The 21,029-nt window shown below is 36.6% G+C and overlaps 1 protein-coding gene and 1 long non-coding RNA gene across 2 annotated transcripts in view; one reads left to right on the top strand and one right to left on the bottom strand.

Annotated features, from left to right (window-relative positions):
- LOC138162925 (uncharacterized) overlaps positions 1–21,029 on the bottom strand; it is a 61,765-nt gene that overhangs the window by 4,069 nt on the left and 36,667 nt on the right. The gene's annotated exons all lie outside the window — the stretch shown is intronic.
- The window catches only part of FNDC7 (fibronectin type III domain containing 7), a 31,198-nt gene continuing 28,928 nt past the window's right edge, over positions 18,760–21,029 (top strand). The window contains exon 1 of the mRNA XM_069090474.1: positions 18,760–18,993. Within this exon, the coding sequence (XP_068946575.1) occupies positions 18,807–18,993 (187 nt within the window). The 5' untranslated portion in view covers positions 18,760–18,806. The remainder of the gene's footprint in view (positions 18,994–21,029) is intronic.

Raw genomic sequence — 21,029 nt, 5'->3', positions numbered from 1 at the left:
GTTGACATCACCCTCAATTCTTGAATGCTAAATGAACAGGAACACAAGGTCCTACTGAGCTAGAAAGGCTTTGAGTAGAGGCCTGGTGATAGATGGACTGTATGTTACCCAAGGAGCAACCTAAGTTTCCTAAGTTTGAGGAGGCTGATCCCCAAATTGGCTTCAGGCTTCATTTTTGAGCCACAGCAATGCTGGGAAACCATCAACTAAGTTGTAAAGGTGTCAGATTCTTCATCAGTGTAGGGAATATCCATACCAACAAAATATATCACAAGTTGCTGAAGTATGGAAGTAAATAAATATATCAACCTAATGAAATATTATTGTATCATAAAAATGACAAATACAAGGAATGGAAAGACAAAACAATGCAGAGTGAAGAAAACAAAATCAGAAAAACCAACAAAACAGTGACAAAATCCAATCATGTACAAAGAAGAAAAAAATCAGAAAGGAATACAGAAATAATATTACTGTTATTTTGTAAAAGTGAATATTCACACTTTAAAAACAAATTGTAAATTGCTTGAGTTTATGATTTACTTCTGGTTTTATAATTAAAAATTTTGGAATATTTGTTTTGTTAATTGTTGATAAGCTTATAATAAAATTACTCAATTTTTCCCTGTCTATGAATCAATTAAGTGCTCCCAATGAACTAGATTCTGGAGATAAAAAGACAAAAATGTTAAAGCCCCCTCAAGGAGCTCTTCTGTTTTGAGAACTCAATTTTACTTTAAGTTTGATCCTTTTTGCATTTACCCCTTCCCATTCTCTTCCTGTTGAAAATATTCTTGATTTATAAGCATGAGCAAAGCCATTTACAAAACTTGTTCTTTTATTAATTTGTGGGTCCTGCATCACATTTTTCAACATTTCTTTTTTTATTACCCTCTCCTCTATTCCTCTTGTGCCGCCTTTGAGAATCCCTTATTGTGGAAGGGAACTTAGAGCTCAGATTTATTTTACAGATGAGCAAAGTGAGACCTCAGAAGCTTAATAAGCTTTTCAAATGACACACAGGTAGGAGGCAGCAGCATCTTACCAAGTTGGTATAGAATTTATTTCATCATCTGACATGACTATTGAATCCTATGCTACAATTGTCTTTATAGTAGTGATGATCACTTAGCTTATACTCAGTGTAACTGAGATGACTAAGTGCTTCATGAAATTGTTTTTCTTGTTGAGTTTGGGCACATAATGATCTCAGCTCTGCCAACTTATTTATAATCCTTTCTGAGAAAAAAATCTGAAACTCATCCTTCCATTTAGCTGCAACTTCTTTAAAAGTCCTGGTTTTAGGGGCAGCTAGGTGACACAGTGAATAGAGCACTGGCCCTAAAGTCAGGAGGACCTGAGTTCAAATGTGGCCTCAGACACTTAACACAAAAAAAAGTAGCTGTGTGACCTTGGGCAAGTCACTTAACCCCAATTGCCCTACCTTTGCCCCTCAAAAAAATTTTTTTTAAAGTCCTGGTTTTAGACATATAGCAACAATGTCGATATGGCTAGGTTTAATTTTGTTCAGTGGTATAAATCATTGGTCAATGGACAAAAGTTGTACACGAATTCCGGCAGTTACATGTTATAAGGCAAAAAACTACGTTGGTACCCACTGTTCTCTTTTCAACTTCTCCAGTTGTCATGGTGGAATTAGAAAGTAAACAGATACATAGGACTGGAGATCACTTTGTATTTTTGCTGGTTTCATGGACCACAGTAACTTTAAAAAAAATTCTGATGATGAGTCTCTTCAAATTTGGCTACCTTAGTGTTCATAAAGCAGATACAGTTTTGTCACAAGGCTCACTCAAAGCCTTTCTGACTGGCTCAAATCTGTCAGAAACTACCTTCACAAAGTCAAATCTTATGCTCAGTTGTCATACCCCTCCACAACCTGATAAGGCATTAGAGTAGAATTTTCAAGGAGGGAAGAGTATTCTATCCCCATTTATTCGTATAGCTATGAATACGCAACATAGCTGTAAAAGCATTTTATGGTGGGTCCAGCTGGAAGTGCCAAAACCATGGGTTCTCAGCTCAAAGAATGCAGCTACCTGTTTAAAGTCATACTAATTAGAGAATCTAATTGAGAAGAGCTATGCTTCACTCATGCAATGAGTTCAATTTGGAGACTGACTACCATTAGTGAGGAGTTTAACACCAAGAATATCCACAGATGTCTAGGAGATCATGTCAGTAGACTTCCATGGGGTGGGGAGGGTACTATGGATTTGTGAAGGACATTGCCAAGAACCTGACACATGAACATGTGTAATGCTAGTTGAAAGAACTTTGTGATCATATTAAGAACATTGTTATCATGCTGGTGGGGAACAAAAGTGACTTACATCACATCCATGTTAGACTTACTTACAAGATCTAAGTATTTGCAAAGAAAATCAATTTGTGTTTTATTGAGATTTCTGCCTTGGATTCAAACGATGTCAAAGAAGTCTTTAAGAATATCCTCACAGGAAAATGAAATAAACGGTTTGTGCCTGGAGAAAGCAGCATTCCAGTTTCCCCTTTGAACTAGAGGAAAAAACATGTTTTTGCTCTGCATTTTCCATCTTTAAAAAAATTCTATTTTAAATATACTTTCAGAAATTTTAAAGCAATTAATGCTTGTTTGTAGTATTCTGCTCCTTTTAGATTCAGAAAAATTAATAAGAAAATGACAAAGAGGCATCCATATGTCTTCAGTTCTTACATCTTCCACAGTCCTCCACTTTAGGGCTCTAGAAACAGAACTGTTTCTCTTTTGCCTACATTACAATTCAGAGGTAATAATCTCTTAATCTGTAGAAGATACAGTTGACAGCTTTGGAAAATATTATAATTTAGTTGTCCAAATGTTTAATTTTTAAACTGCCATTCTGTGAACTTTTAAATAAATAAGTCAGTTTGTTTTATATGGGGAATGACCATGATTTCCCCCAAGATCCACAAGAAAGATTACTAAGCCAGGATCCTCCTCCCTACCCCCAATCTGAGTGGATTATTAGCAAAGATATAAAACAGAATAATACCCTATTAACTTGAATATTCATTAAATATGGCAAAGTATTAGAATTTGTGAACTATGAAGGAGAGAGGGTTGTGTAAGAAAGATGTCCTTTCAAAGGCTTTATATAAATTTTTTTGTTACTTTGTTAGTAAAATTTAGAATGAAAAATAGTACCCCACTTAGAATGCCTTACAATTAGGTCAACTGGAAATTGGAGTCATTCTAACACTAATGTATCAGAAACCTTAGTTTGAAGAGCATGAAGGGATTGTTCATCAAAAGTATCTTGGAGGGGGTGGCTAGGTGGCCCAGTGAATAGAGCACCGGCCCTGGAGTCAGGAGATCCTGAGTTCAAATCTGCCCTTAAACACTTGACACATTTACTAGCTGTACGACCTTGGGCAAGTCACTTAACTCCAATTGCCCTCCAAAAAGCAAAAAAAGAAGAAGAAGAAGAACAAAAAAAACTTGGAGATGTGACTTTCTGCTTTCTTTGCACAGGTCCTAAGCTCTAGTCCCAATAGCCATGCCCTTTGTGAACTTTATGCAACAGTTCCACTGAGGGAACATGTTGTGGATTGTTTACATTTCCCATTTTACATATGAGGAAACTGAGGCTAACAGAGATTAAGTGATTTGCCTAAAATCATGTAGCTAAATGGCAATAAGAAATGGCTTTCTTGATATTGAGATTATATATTTAAACCATAATTATTGCAAGAATAACACCTAAACCTAGAAACTGAAATTATGAGAAAGAATGTTGAAACAAAGAAGGGGGTTGATAGAAGTTCAACAGATTCTTTAATTGATTTATTGAATAGAATGACAAATGTAAATGGGGTAAAAGTCATTATAGAGTCTAGAAAAGGAAAGTCGGAGAGCAAGGTTTTGTCAGGATTTCAAGCTTTGTAGAACACAAAATGTTCTTTGGCTGCCTAACACAAATTATGCAGTCAGTTTAGCAAATTGATCATTTTGGTGGAGAAGACAATGATGAAAACATCCCTTAAAAGTATCAAGTTCTCTCTGTTCTGCTTCTATATTTATCAAGAAATTCAGTTTCCCAAGTAGGTTTCACTTGGGTAGAAAAATTCTCTGACTGGTCAAACATTCCTGTTGGACAATACTCCCCATAAATCAATGAATTGTCTTTCTAACCAATAAACCATTCCCTTGTGAACTCACTAAATTCGATTCAGTTCATAAATCACCTTGGGCTGAATTGATAAAAAGTAACCTTGTGAACCTGCAAAGATGACAACTAGATAATATGGGAGCAGAAGGCAGGGCAATTTTGAAGTCTAATCTGACCCAGTATGTCTCCCTATGTATCTTACTCCATCTTTGTGTTCTAGAGTTAGAGGAACCTAGAACCTGGTTATATTGTTGTTATTATTGTTATTCAGTTGTTTCAATTGTCCAACTCTTTGTGATCCCATTTGGGTTTTCTTGGCAAAGAAGCTGGAGTGGTTTGCCATTTACTTCTCCAGTTCATTTTACAGATGAGGGAACTGAAGCAAAAAGAGTTAAGTGACTTGCCCAGGGTTACACAGCTAGCATGTGTCTGAGGTCATATTTGAACTCAGAACCTACTTATAAGAACCTAGAATTTAGAGGTAGAATAGATGTCAGAGATAATCTAGTTCAACTTATTAGTTTTACAAATAAGGAAACTGAGACTCATACAAGTGAAGTGGCTTGCCCGTGGGCACATCTCTAGTAAGTAGCAAGTCAGGATTCAAATGGAATCTCTTGACTCACAAGTTCTCCCCTTATTCTGGTATGCTATTGCCTCTCTAGTTTGTTTATTTATGTGTGTTCTGACCTCGAGAATTGGATAGTAGCTGCTCTCTCTTTTTCTCTCTCTCAAAAGGCAATCAGGGGAAAAAATTAAAAATTAAAAAAAATTTTTTTAAACAATCAGGGTTACGTAACTTGCCCAGGATCACACAGCTAGTAAGTGTCTAAGACTGGATTTGATCTCAGGTCCTCTGACTCCAGGGCTGGTCTATTCACTGCACCACCAACCTGCCTCTTGTTCTCTATCATTTTTTTTTTAATTCAGTTTTCCTAAAGGTTCCCCTACTGGGAAGAGAATACTTCCAGCAGACACAAACATTCCTATTCACTTAGTTATGGTAAATATTTCATATATCATTGTCCTTTAAATATGTAGCCCTGACATTCCATGCTATTATTTCACACAGAATAATATGATGTGGCTCCCAGGCTGAGGATGGAAGCTTTGTGAATGACAAAGCAAATTAACAAAACACCTTAATGGTATTTTGATGAAGATTTTCACTTTTAAAATAATCAAATGAAAACAGATGTTAGAATTTTAAAAGCCTGCAAGAGAACAAATTTAGAGATTTTAACATCACAGTATTCTCTTCTGACTTTTGGCACTTATACGAGACAGCAGATGTATTACTGTAGGAACATGAAGTTGCTCAAAAGGATCAAAGTCTGTATTGACTTAACTTTCTTTTCTTCATGTAGTAGGCACATGCTTCATGTCTTCGACTTTACTTTTATGATTCAGTTTGTGTTCCCTAGAAACCATCTTCCTCTAGCTCCAATACCCCCACCTTTCTAAAATAAGGCAAGCATGTACTACTCAAACCATTCCCCACCCCCACACCAATTCTTGCATTATTACTCTTTAGAAATACCATGCAATTTTTTTGGAGTAGCAAACAATTGGAAACAAAACAGCCCATGAATCAGGCAATGACTAAACCAAATGTGGCTTTTAAAGTGCCTACACTATTTTGTAAGGGTAGGTTTTTATTTTGGCTAGATTTCGTTTTGTATACTGAGAAAAGGAAATATCTTATTATTTTCCTTTAGAACAGAGAATACTAAGAAATCTGTCAGCAACTGATGAATCAGGCCTCAGAATCAATAGGCCAATTCAGAGAGAAAAATATAGTTGTAATATAATCTCCCTGCCAGTGGTCCATTCTACTCATGAATGCTTTTTTAATAGGCCCAGAGGTCACAAACCTCACTGTGTATGTTACGGGCTGATTGAGCATGGTGGGTTTCAAAAAATATAGTGACCAATTCATTATTTCCTAATTCTTTAACTTTTTCCTAGAGGAAGCAGCATGACTTAAGGAAAAGAGGGCTGAACTTGGGGTCAGGAGAGACCTAGATTCAAATCTATTTTACTAGCTGTGTAATTTTGGGCAGTACTTAACCTTGACATCTCAAACTCAATGTGTCCAAAACAGAATTCTTTCACCCTTTTCCCAAATTTCTTGATTTCTGTTGAATCTTTCAGTCTCATAAATCCCTAATTGGGCATTTTATTCAAATTCTCACTCTCCCTATCCAGGTATATTCAATCAGTTGCCAAATCTTGCCATTGTTAACCCTACAACATCTCTCCTATCCAGCCCCCTTTTTTTTGGGGGGGGGGGAGACTACATAAACAGACACCATCTTAATGGTCTCCCAATTTGTATCTCTGCTTCAAGTCTCTTCCCATCTCAATCTATCTGTTTCCCTGTACACAGCTATCAAAGTAATTTATCTTAAGTGGAAATCTAATCATATTACTACCCTACTTAATAAACTCCACTGGCTTCCTATTCCTTCTAAGATAAAATATAATCTCTACTTGGATTGCCTTCACATCCTGGCCCCATCCCACCTTTTCACTCTTTTAAACCATTATACCTTTCTCCTATAAATGTATCAGTTACTCCACCCCACCTAAAGTAAGTGATAATATGCTACATATTCCCAGATACCTTATCAAAGTGAGAACATAATCAATCCCTCAGTCATAGACTTTGGACAGTGACTAACTGTGACTTAGCACAGGAAGTATATTCAGATCTGCTGAGGGAACTTGGTCAGCTTCATAAACTTCAAAAATTCACAGGATCTTAGACTTTCCATCTTCCCGTTGATATCTTAACAGCAAAGAATAGTTGAGGGCAGTGTCTTCATCGGTAGTCAAGGACAGATGGACTCAGGTTCAAGGCTTTAGAAAGAGCCAAGCAGAAAATCTATATCATACCTAATGGGAATAGACTGAAGATGTTCTCTCTTTATTTTCCACCAGGCTGTACTCCTTTGGCCTTTTCCATCATACCCCTACTCCTGATCCCTTCTTTCCCCACCCCCTTTCAGCTTCTTTTATAGGATTTCTTCCCTATTAAAATGTAAACTATTTGAAGGGACTGTCTTTTTGCTTGTATTTTTTTTTCCTGTTTGCTAGTATTCCAGAACTTAGCACAGAGTCTGGCATATAATGTGTGGCTGACGAATTGATAGTTAACTAATAATCATGGCAGGAACTAAATTGTTGGCAGCTAGTGAGTTATAGCTTTAGTTAAGACACCCCACATGCTACACTACCTTTGTCACACTCTAAGGTCCATCCAAACTGACCTTGCCTCTGTTCCTCAGAGAGGGAACTCTGTCTCTGGACCTAGTTAAGCTGAATATTCATGGCACTCAGTAAACTCAGAAACTCCAAACTAAGAAAAAAAAATTTCTATTCCCTAGTCACTGAACAGAACTTTTCTGTAAGGGGTGGCTGGGTGGCGCAGTGATAGAGCACCAGCCCTGGAGTCAGGAGGACTTGGGTTCAGATGTGGCCTCAGACACTTAACACAAAAAACAGCCATGTGACCTTGGGCAAGTCACTTAACCCCAATTGCCCTCCCAAAAAAAGCCAAAAAAAAACTGTTCTATAATACAGACACACACACACACAACCTCTGCTTGCTACTGTGTTTCCCCTTCTTACCCATTTCTCTATAGCAAGCACTTGTCAGAATACAATAAAAGTCAACTTTTCTTTATACGAAGACAAAATTCATTATAAAAGTACAAATAGGAAATAAATACTGTTTAAAAGAGCAAGAAACTCCAAAAAGGTATGAAATGTCAGTTCATCAGGAAGCAACTAGGGGAGTGGGGGAGGAAGTAGAGAGCAAATAATTTCACCATGACCCAGCACCTCCGCAAGGCAGATATATTTAAGCATACAACAAGTTCTATCCAGGCTCCTTAAGCATATCTGTAAACTCTAATTGCTCAAAATTATGGAGTAGCAACGTCTTTCACTTGCGATCAATTTCCAGTGCTAGCAACTCCTGGCACTCTGTGATCCTTCTTACACATTTTATACTTCACTCCACAGAGCTGCCTGCTCTAACAATTCTTCAGCCTCTACTTCAAGCTAGGAAAAGTATACTTATCAGCAAATCCTGTTGCTGATATGGGGCTACATTCTTTTGGCATTTTCACCACACTGCAACCTATTCAGCCAAGGTATTTCAGGGAATGATACAATTATTTGCTAGTGTATCAAAACTAGACCAAAAAAAATTTTTTTGAGAAGATGATACAGAGAACAGGTGTGTTCCTTTTGCTATGTTACTATCTGTGACCATGCTTAGTATACTGCCCAAAGCCTGGGATATAATCTTACCTTACATAAGAGTCTGTGATAAGTATCTGTTTCACATTTATTGAAAGCTGCTTATCTAATTGAAAAAATGTGACCCTCAAACTCCTTTTAGGATATACTCGTAGGGGCTGAGGGAACATGACAATTAAACCAAATCTTTACATGCAGATTTCTACACTCTGTTCCCCAGTGGATATAGTATTTATTATCAAGAGACTAGAGAAGCAGTTGCAAGATTTATAAGCAATGATCATGCACAAAAGGAATAGCCCATACCTATCACATTGGTAGCCTTCCCCCCCCCCCATAATGGGATATAAACTTCAACACCTCTTATTTGAGCCCACTATAGCATCCCTGACTGTCTCTTGGGGACATGGGATTAGGATCTGACTAGAGGATCTACAGTTTCACATCTGCCAGATTAATCCAAGAGTACTTACTTCGGGAATCACTACTTATTGAGCTTCCACTATACTAGTTGTCCCATCTTTCCAATTTATCTTTCTCTATCTCCTTTACTTGTTTCTTCTTTAAAAAAAAACAACAAAGCAAGCAACTTTTTTTTAAATGGCTATCATTTCCCAATAATTATCCTTCCCCACCCCTATAAAACTGTCTATTGTAACAAAAGAAGTTAATCAAAAAGCAAACAAAAAAGTCCACTGGCCATGTCTGACATTTACCTCATTCCACACTATAGAGTACCCCTTCTCCACCAAGAGGAAGGTGGTATTTTTGTGTCATTGGTCTTTTAAATTTAAGATGAATCATTATATTGACTTGCATTATAGAATATTTCAGTGATTTCCTCTATGCTATTATAGTCCTTGTGTATATTGTTCTCTTGGTCTTGCCTATGTCATGATCATAGATTGCTTTAACTCCTTCAAGTTTTTCATTTCACAACATTATTCTTTCCTCTTTCTCCTCCCATCTGTCTGACTGTCTTTTCTCTACTGTTTGATAGCTCAACCACATTTCACTGTTGACATATGTGTATCTCCCAAGCCTCTGTTTTCAGACTTCTTTTCTCTATATATACTGTCTTTATCAGTGATCTCATCATCTCTCATAGGTTCAGCTGCCATGTCTATGAAGATGACTCCAGATTTGTCTAGCTCTAGTTTTTCTCTTAAGTGCCAACCCCAAATGACCAAGTCCTATTGGACATCTCTCCAACTGGATGTCAAACTCAAATAGAAACATGGCCACTAATCTGTATATAAGTATTCCTGTAGGTCACATATTGACTTAGTTTTAAATATAATATCTATATTTAAGTGAATTTTTATTTATTTTGTTAAATATTTCCCAATTACATTTTAATCTGGTTCAGGCTACACTTTGGGAGTGTCATGAACCATTTTAGGTTCATATTCCATAAGGAATGCACAGACTACAGAAGGAGTAAGTATAAGAGCCATGAGTCAAAGATTAAAAGTCTAAAATAGTCTGAAAGATAAAGAAGAGAATGAGAGAGAAAACTTTTTTAAAGGCTCAGAAAATTAAATTTAAAAATTAACAAACAAAACAAGTTAAAAGGGAAAAGGAGACTAAGGGTTTTACTTGACTACTTAACTGAGAGGAAAAAAGAGGGAGAATTAAATAACTTTTCAAAAGGAAGAAATAAAAAAAATAACTAATAAGTTAAGCAAAACTCCAAAACTAGGGAAAGGGGTTAACAAAAAAGTAGGGAAGAAGTTTGCAGGTAAGGAGAAAAGAGCCTGTGGGAATAAGGTTACCTTATAGTAGAAAGCTAAAATAACTGAAGAGGCAAAATACAGTCTTTACAGAAGAAGAGGGGACATTTTTTCATACACACACACACACACACACACACAAATCCCGATCCAATGTTAGAGATAAAAGGAGGAAAATTTAATCCTAACTCTCGTAACTTTAAATGTGAATGTAATAGTGTACTGTAATGCCAAGGAAAGGCAACTTCCCAAGGTTCAAAATACTAGCATAGGTGCTCTCCATTTTATTCAGTGACAAACCAAGAACAGAGAAGATCAAAACATGACATCATTCAAAATACAGCATTTACTAAGTGTGATTAAATAATCTCCAAGTACTACCCCACCCCAGGACCTTCCAATCATTTAATCAATTACAAAGTCCCTGTTCTAAATACTTCTCCACCCCTAGGCTGTACCTTCATTTAGTCCACCACAAAGCCCCTCTTCTCAAATGGAGATTAGTTTCCAAACATAAGTAAAGTACATTCACTTGTTCAACCATAGAACACAAAAAGGTCAAAAGTTCCCCACCCCTGGATCACAATTAAATCTACCCCAGAGTTACATCAAGTTTAAGCACAGCACTTAATACCCAAATGGAGGTCTTTTCTTCATCTTGACAGGAGGCAAGTTCTCAGCAATCTTTGTTCCTGGGGAGACAAAGCTTAGCAAGGACACAAGATACATTGCCAGTCCCTTCATTAATTCATCCTCCGTCTGTAGAACAGTCCTAGAACCCCTGAAAACATTAGCAAAACCCTCTCCCAGGATTTCTGTAAACATACAACAAGAAAATCCTTCTTCAGGGCTTCTGAACCAACAGAAAGGTTCCCAGACCCCTGCAACAACAGCACTGTCCTTCACCAGTGGACAGTATTCACTCTGTCTGCAGGACAGTCTCAGGGCTTCTTAGCCAACAGCCAGGTTCCAGGACTTCTTCAACAAAAGGACTGTCTTTCACCAGTGGACAAATCTGGCAAAACAACATCAAAACAGACAGACAAAGTACCAGCAAAACAGCCATGTCTCCTCAGTCCTTGGCAGCTCCGGGGGGCAGGTCTCAAAAGTCCAGGGCAATTCAAAGCGGCTCTCAGCAATCCTTCTCAGTCTCTCTCTCTGCCTCCACGTGGGTGCTGCTTCCAAAAAGTTCTTCTGCCTCTCTCTTGTCTCTCCAAATCTACATCACCAGCTCCTCCCAGTTCAGGACTTTCTTTTCACATCAACAAGTCCATCCCACAGGTGGGATTAACAAACTCTGGGTTTTAACACAATCAGTTTGAAAACCAAGCCAATACAGGAGAATCTTTAATTGCCATTACTATCACAAATAGTCAACCCCCTGAAGTGGAAAGAGTGACAGTTTGGATAGAAAAACTAAAACTTTATATATGTTGCTTATTAAGAACACATATACACACATAAAGACATACATAGATCAAAAGCAAGAGGCTGGGACAAAATTTACTATTACAAGTGAATAAAAAAACAGAAGTTGCAAGCATTCTATAAGATAAAGTAAAGGGAGTGGCCAGGTGGCTCAGCAAGTAAGAGCACCAGCCCCAGTGTTGGGACGACCTGGGGATCAAATCTGGGCTCAGATACTCAGCACCACACCCAGAAATAACTGGCCATGTAACCTTGAGCAAGTTACTTAACCCCTATTGCTTAAAAAAAAAAAGACAAAGCAAAAACAAGCATTCACAACATTAAAAGAAATAAGGAAGGCAGCCAGATAGCACAGCAAGTAAGAGCACTGGCTCCAGGGTTGAGAAGACCTGGACATCGAATCCTGGGCTCAGACACTTAGCACCCACCCAGAAACACCTGGCCGTGTAACCTTGAGCAAGTTACTTAACCCCAATTGCTTAGGGGCGGCCAGGTGGCTCAGCGAGTAAGAGCATTGGCTCCAGTGTCGGGATGACCTGGATCAAATCCGGGCTCAGATACTCAGCACCACACCCAGAAATAACTGGCCGTGTGACCTTGAGCAAGTTACTTAACTCCAATTGCTTTAAAAAAAAAAAAAGGAAACCCATAGACAACAAATCAATATCAATATAAAGCTTATATGCTCCAAATGTCATCTAAATTCATAAAAGAAGCATTAACTAAATTCCAAGAAGATAAAGACAATGATACAAGAGTGTCAAGAAATTTCAATATCTTCTCAGTTTGGGATAAATCTATCAAAAAGATGATAAAAAAAAGAGAAAAGAGAATGGAAGAATTTGTTGGAGAAAATAGAACTTAATGATGTATACCTTCTTTTAAATGGGACTGCTAAAGAATATACATATTTCTTAGCATCACATGAAACTTTTACAAAAATTGACCATTTATTAGGGCACAGAAATATTGCAAACAAATATTTTGAAAGACAGAAATTAAACACATAAATACATTCTTTTTAGGTCACAATAGTAAAATAGTCATCTTTTCAGAGGAAATAAAGAAAAGAGAGACTCAAATGGAGGCTTGACAATTAAATTATAAATAGTCAAACAATAAATGATAGAAACAATTAATAATTGTGTTAAAGAAAATGATGATTAAATATCTGTGTACTTACCCCATTAGGCTTGTTGGGAATTGGAAAGAAAGGTTGGGATCAGGTAGTATGTAGCCAAACCCAAAGTCACCTCCATGCCATGATAAGACATAAGAATAGGACTTTGTAAAGGATAATTTGTAACATTGCTGATGAAAAACTCTCACATAATTGTATTAATTATAACTCGCATTTATGTAATTGTAACTTATCTTCCCTTTAAGGTAAACAAAATTCTTTCCCCACAACAGTCCCATGAGGTAAGTATTATTATCCTCATTATACAGGTTGAGGCTTACAAAGTTTAAGTGACCTACTTATGGTCACATAAGTAAATATCAGAGCCAAGATTTGAACATATATCTCCAAATTTAGTACTATTTCCATCCTACCATGCTGCAAAGTTCTACCTGAGATCTGAGGGAGAAGTTTATAGCCTAATAGGGAAAGACCTTCCTTTTGTAAAGTAAATTATACAAGACTCCAGGTACCACTTAAACATAATTTTAAAAATAAAGGCAACTCACTAGACAAATAATATATTCTTACTTCTATTTGAAACTTAAGTAATCGAAGGTTCTTGATTGAGTAGTTGTCTTTCTCATTTTTTCTTTTTCACTATGCTTCCCTCCCCCCAATACAATGAGTTTTAGATCAAAACAAAGCTAGAGGGGTGGAGCTATGTTCCAGTGTCTATTGCCAGCATCACTGAGATAGACAACAGGTATCCTGGCTGCCTAAAGCACTGTTTGCTCTTTTTTTCCTCTTCACTAACAAAAATCAGTCAGTTTCTAGCAGAATGGCTAGTATATCTAGGAAGTGGATGTCATTAATTGGAGTCAGTCTCATCTGTTTTAAGGTGGGTAAGTTCAATTAATTTCTTGTGGCAATTATTTTTGTGGTAAAGAAACATTACACATAATTAATTTTTAAAAAGTAATTAGAACTCTTTAGACCACTCTTACAGTATTGTTGTTTTTTTTAAACCTTCTTAAATACTAGAAATACACTAAAGAAAGAAAGCAATATTATCATTATATCTTTAGAACCAAGAATGTTTTTTTTTAAATCTGTCAGTAACCACTGACTCAAGCCTCCGAATCAATAGACAGATTCAGAGAGAAATGAGAAATAGTAATATGATCTACCCAGCAAGGTCCCCTCCACCTTGTGATTGTTTTGTCAATGGACCCAATAGTCACAAACCAATTTGTGCGACTAAATGCATTGCATTGATTCAGAGTGCAAAGTATGTGAGAAAAATATAGCAAATCATTTGCATTATCTCAAATTTTATTTGATATTTTCCCCAAAACGGCAATTTTCTTGGTGGTTCTAATCTCATTTTCTTTTTTCAGATTGCTTCATCAAATGCAGGTAAAACTCTCTTAAAAAGCAGGGTCTCCTCATATATTGATTTTAATTTCCATTGTTTTCTTTGTGGATTCACCTGAAACATTTAAATTATATCAAGATATGAATACAACAACTGGTAAGATAAATTAACAAATAAAAGTGATAAGATCTGTCCAAATGTGATATCCTTAGTAATGCCATTTCTGAAGTGACCTAGAGCTAGTTATTTCTTTATCTGTGGGTTAATCCATTAGTATGACTTGAAACAAAAAAAAAAAATGAGGTTTTATGAAAATAGGAACAATTCCAGGCAGAATACATTTTATTAGCTCTCAGAAGGATAGCATTAATCCTAAAATTCAGTGGAAATGTTATTCATTGTTGTATTATTAACTAATTTATTTTTCTATGAAAAGAAGTAGAATATCTTTACAAATTGGTAAAGAAGCTAGTGTATGAGATTTTTTTTTAATTACTTGGGGAGAGCTAGAGGAGTAAATTAAAAATTTTACTCTTTGATTACATTTTAAAATGTTTAATTAATGCTTTTAAAAATACAACTATTACTTCTTGAAACCCCATTCCCCATAGTACTTTTCTTGTAATAGTAAAAAACAAACACAATCAAAACAAAACATTATAACAACATCTTTCAGGATATGCAACATTCTACAATTAATAATAGCTAACATTTATATAGTCCTTTAAGGTTTGCAAGTTCTTTACATATATTATCTCATTTAACCCTCACAACAGCCCTAAAAGGTAGGTGCTCTTACCATCCCCATTTTACAGATAAGGAAACTGAGGAACAAAGAGGTTTAGTGATTTGCCCAAGGTCACACAAGAAATAAGTTTGTCTGAGGGAAGATTCAAACTGAGGTCTTACTGTCTTCAAATCCCACATTATATCTACTGCACCACCTAACTGTTCATTTATAGCCTTACAATACATCATTTTTTTGCTGCTAGGAGAGAAATTTGTTTCATCCTCCGAGGTCTTCTGAAACCAAAATCAGTCAGTGCATTTGATCTGAATTCTGATGGCTTCTAATGTTTTAATTTATACTATTGCAGTCATAGTATATTGTTCCTTGCTTTTGCTTTCTTTTCTTTGCATCAGTTCATATGGGTCTTCCCACATTTCACTAAATCCATATATTCATTGTTGTCATGCTTGTTTTAGGATGCAATAATATTCTATTACACTCATTAACCACAAAATTCATTTCCAACTGTGGAAAACATAAAGAAAAAAAATAGATCATTCTGTTTCTTAGATAGCCTCACCATCTGTTTTTTCCAGAGGCAGGATATTGAACTAGATGATTTCTCTTGGTGTCCCTTATATTTCTAAAATTCTACAATTCTAAGGCATAGTGCAGAAGCTTTAAGTCTAGAATGGTTCTGTGACTATATGTGACTTTCATATAAACTTCATTTTTAAATTTTAAAACTACAACATTAATTGCAGTTTGAAATGATAGAGGATAACATTTTGGTTTGTTAGCATTTTGGTATGTCAGCGTACAGCACAAGGTACGATGACAAAAGGTACAAAGGTAGTTATTCCATTATTTGATCAGCATAGATGGAAAGCCAAAGCACATAATTCACAAAAACCATCCCAGTTTTCTTTTCTCTCCCTCCTCCTCCTCTTCTTCTTCCTCCTCCTCTTCCTTCTTCTCCTTCTCATTCTTCTCTTTCTTCTTTTCCTTCTTCCCTAGGGGTATTAAGAGTTGACTACAGTAATGATGGCACCTGGCACCACTAGGTTCAGAGTCCATACATCTACCAATGACTTGACACCCCTAACCCAATGCTACCAGAGGCAGTTGGGGCAAGGATCCCAATTCATCCTGTAGTAATCAAGGATGCTCCTTAAGCCTATAATACTCATTTAGCTTTGGGCAAAAGATCTTTGTTTACTCCAGCATGTGTGCTTGCATGCATATGTGTATCACAGGATACTTCTTATCTAACACATGTTTTATCTGTATAAACCAGCTTTTCCTACTTTCTCCCCTAAGTATAACTATGGAAAGAGAGAGTCATACTCTTTCCTTGTCTATATTATTGCAGCTCCTACTAAAACTGGTATTCATTGTATGCTGCCCATGTTTCAGAGCAGATAGAGTTTGGTCAAGTTATTTGTGTTGACTTCCCGTTTCTCCCTAACTATGCCCCACCCTCAAGCTGCAATACATACTCACAAAAAACAGCAATGGCTTATTCCATACCAATGGAGGGTGATACTCTTTGCTTTGAAGTGTCCAAAGCCAAATACACAAGGTATCAATGTCAATGAAGAAGTAAAGAGTTAAATTGTGTGTGTGTGTATGTATATATATATATAAATTCTTCTTGAGGAAGCTAGGTGGTATAGTGATGTGTATATATCTTAGTAAACCTTAAAGCTCTATATAAATGTTGACTATTATTATTATTATGTCAGTTTTCGTTCAAAACATCTATCATGAACAAAGATAAGGCCCCACATTATATTCCAAGTCTCAAACAGTTCCTAACCCCTCAAGTCTCTGGTTTAAATTGTGGGCAATTCTCAATGTAGAATTACCTGTTTGGCTCATTTTTTTCTCCATCCAATTTAAAAATTGAAGCAGTTTCTTCTGATTCCTCTTCCCCTCCTCTCTTCACCAAGCCCAAACCCCAATATTTCTTTCTTATACTTTCTTTCTTTTGTTTTAATCATTCCTTATAATCACCCCTCCAAAGTTGGTTTGTCTTGTGACTATTTCCTCCATGTTTCTCTTTACCCTCTTAAACCTTCCCTTCCATTTTCTAGTTCAAAATTATTTCTTTGCATTTGAGTATAATGTATTTTTTCTATACCAAACTCTTTGTGTGTGTCTCTGTGTGTGTTCAATCCTCCTTTATCTGGTTCATATTGGAGTGACATCATGAGATGTCTATCTACTATCTCCTATCTACCTTTTAGCAATAATAAGTTCCTCTCCCTTGTTCTTCATTTCTTCCCTCATGTGTTCCTTTCCCCTCCTTTTTCTTTCATCTCATAAGACCAAAAAAATAACAATAAGGACAAACACAGACCCTGTGTTTGCCTTAATTAGTTCCCTCTGTTACCCTGAAAGACATTAGACTTCTGAAGAAATACATCTCTTCAAATTCTCTTATATCATCATCATTCAATTTCTTCCAATTGCTTTCTACATTTCTCTTGACTCCTATGTTTGCATTTCAGAATTTCAGTTCTGCTTGGGTATTTTTTAAATCAGGAATACTTAGAAGTTTTCTATTCCATTTTGAAAAAAATCCATCTTTTCCCCTGCAGGATTATACTCTGTTTTGCAGAATAAATTGTAATTCCTTATATTTTGCCCTTTAAATATGATATTCTAAGATTTTCTCTTCTTTATGGTAGTTGTTGCTAAGTCTTGTTAGATCCTGACTAGTTACTTGGCATTTGAATTATTTGTTTTTGACTATTGCAGTATTTTTTCTTTGACTTGGAAGCTCTGGAATTTGGCTTTGAAAAACAATGGGTTTTCAGTTTTGAGTTTCTTTAAGGACATGATTAGCATGTTCTTTCTATTTTCCTTTAGCCCTCTAGTTCTAATCAATCTGCACAGTATTATTTTAAGATTGCTTTTTTTAAAATACAGCATCTAGCTTTTTTGTTTGTTTATGGTTTTCATGGAGTCTGATGGTTTTAAAATTCTCTCTCCTTAACCAGTTTTCCAGGTCAATTATTTTTTATAGTAAGTACCTTACATTTTCTTCTGTCTTTTTTAATCTTTTGTCTTTGTTCAGATATTTCTTGTTGTCTCCTGGAGTCATTGAGTTCTGTTTGCTTGGTTCTGTTTTTGAGGGAGTACATTACTTGAATAATATTTTCCACCTTCTGTTCTAAACTGCCTTTAAAGGTTGCACTGGGTGGCCATCCACTTTGTGATGAGCAGATACTCATTTTCTCACTCCAACCTGCCTTCACAATGAAAGATCTAGGTTCCCAGAGAAGGACCAATACCACTAAAATTAGCTCAAGGTCCTGAAAGCAAACCTCTTGTGGGGGAATATACTTCCCTTACTCAGCATCCTAACTCTTGATCAATGAATTTCTATTTATACAACCAAACCCTCAAAATAATGACATTAAGAGAATAAACACAACCATTTTAAAAAATTACAGGTACTCATTATAAAATACATGCATAAATAATAACTATACCACAATCTACACATAAACCTGGGTTACACTCTTCTACCATGAGCTCAGTATCTATGTGGGAGAGTAGGTACACACTTAAATAAACCTATCAAAGAGACAGGAATGAGATTATAACTGGACAACAAAATGAACTTTAGCTACTCATGGTTCACCTGGAAAATCCCATGTAAACTGGCTGTTCTCTGTGCTTTTCTCTCTTGAGCCCCACTGATCACTTTGAGATTTCTGGGAATGCTCCCTTTAAGTCAACAAGGCCCCCTTTCTTTCCTCTCCTAATATGCTAAGGTAGTTCTATTAATTAACCCTCCTCACTAACTTTTGCCTACTATGTATGAACCCACCCTCATTCAGGAAATTCTAATCATACTTAGAGTTTATTTACAGGAAATGGAAAACTAATTGAAGGATCTCTTGGCCTTTCAGCAGACTTCACTGTCTCTATATGTGATGTGACTTCCACAAGCATTAATCTGAGGTGGACCAAGATTGTGGGTGCTATGTCTTACAAGGTCACAGTTACTCCTGTCAACATGGTAGGCCCTGCGATATTTGCCCTTTTCAATGATGTCACGCTGCTAGGCACAGTTGCCTCCCTCAGACCCAACACTGTCCATAGCATTAAAGTGGATGCCCTCAATAAGAATGGCATGTTGCTGGCTGAGGCACTGAAAATGCAATTAACAGGTTAGTTCTGGGTAACTTATACCAATGGTGTGTTCTGTTACTACTATGGAAATGGGAATTTGTTTTCTTGGTTGGGGACTTTATAGCCTGTCCTGGGAATCATGGGGATCCCATTGCTAGGATTGTATTTTTGTGTTTATTATTTCAAATTAGCCAGATTATTTCCACTGAAAACTGAATAGAACATATCAAAGTTAAATGATAATCTAAAAGCATTAAAGCAGTGAAGAGTAGAATCATAGGCTATATAAGAAACACAAGTTCTAGGGGCGGCCAGGTAGCACAGCAAGTAAGAGCACCGGCTCCAGTGTTGAGAAGACCTGGAGATCGAATCCCGGGCTCAGACACTCAGCACCACACCCAGAAATAACTGGCCGTGTAACCTTGAGCAAGTTACTTAACCCCGATTGCTTAAAAATGTAAAAAAAAAAAAACAAGTTCTATCTTGTGGCAGAGTGGATAAAGCCTTGCACCTGGAATCAGGTAGAGTTGAGTTCAAACATATCCTCAGGTATTTACTAGCTGAGTGATTCTAGGCAAGTCAAGGAATTGCTGTCTGCTTCAGTTTCCTCAGCTATAAAATGGTGCTAATAATAGCACCTACTTCCCAGGGTAGTTGTGACAATCAAATAAATAACATTTGTGGACTGCCTGGCATATAGTAGAGACTTAATAATACTTGAGTTATTTTTTTTTTAAGTCTAAATTGGCACATAGTAGAAACTTAGTAATACTTGGTGGTGTCTTTTTTTATAGCCTAAATTGAAACTTAAAAAAAAAAAGAATGTTAAAAAATTGTTTTTACATGGGATTGAGGAAAAAATAAAATATTTTTTAAAAATTCTCATCAGTAGACTAAACAACATAATGAGATAATCAGTTATCAAACATTTATTAAGCACCAGGCACTGTGCTAAGCAGTGGAGATACAAAGAAAGGCACAGAGACCTTGTCTTCAAGGACCTTATATTCTAATGGAAGGGACAATATGCAAATATCTATGAATCTATTATATGTGCACATTAAAGGTAATCTAAAAGGGAGGTGCTAGTGGCTAGGGGGACCAGGAAAGACATCTTGAAGAGTGTGGACTTTGTGTCAAGTCTTGAAGAAAGCCACAAAAGCTAGGAGGCAACTGAGGAAGGAGGGCATTCCAGGCATGGAAAGCCAGTGCAGAGTAGGAAGGTAGAACACAATGTGGAAGCAACAGAAAAGAGAGCAGTGTAGTAGAAGGTGGAAGGGGATTGCAAAGGGCATGGGTACAGGTTGGGAAGGATTTCAAGTACTAAAAAGAGGATTTATATTGGATCGCAGAAGTAATAGGGAGCCACAGGAGTTTGTTAGTGGAGGGGCACAACATGCTCAGACTTGCTCTGAAGGAATAGCAAGTCCTCCAATTCTGTGACTTTTAGCATGTCACTTGACTTGCCTTCATCTTATAAAATGGTTATAATTATACGGAAACATTCATTTTCTCTTCTTGTTAGAACTATTCAGGGCTAGTCCTTTAGGCAAGTTGTAAAGTAAGCATAATTTTTCTTTGGTAGTCATCCATGGCATAGCTCAAACAGTCTTGGACGAATCCAATGGCTTTGATTCAAGTTTCAAGGCCGCCATATAAGCATCTGACTTTAGCAAATAACTTGTGCCTTCTGAGCTCAGTTTCTCCAACTGCAAAATGGGAATAGCAGTTCTCATTCTGCCAACCTCAAAGGGATGTTGTTCTCATCAAATAAGATACTTTGTGAATAGTAAAGTATATAGAAATGCCCACATTACTACTCTTATCTCTTGTTATTATTGCCATCATTCTCTCCCTCCTCACCTCCAGCTCTTGGCATCAATAGATCCCCTTAAGGTTCAGCTCAAATGCCACCTCCAAGTAGTCTTTCTTGATTCTTCCTATTTTTCCACCTCCTCACTCCCCATTATGTTATATTTGTATTTTATTATCTATCTTGTGTTTACATATCTGTGATCATATGTACCTCACTCCAGCCCCAACTATCATGCAAGTTCCCTGAGGGCAACTGTCT

Source organism: Petaurus breviceps, unplaced genomic scaffold (assembly GCF_028583685.1).
Source record: "Petaurus breviceps papuanus isolate PSGF00001 unplaced genomic scaffold, PetGlider_PUasm1.0 186, whole genome shotgun sequence".
Taxonomy (NCBI): Eukaryota; Metazoa; Chordata; class Mammalia; order Diprotodontia; family Petauridae; genus Petaurus; species Petaurus breviceps.
This window is presented reverse-complemented; position numbering and strand designations above follow the sequence as displayed.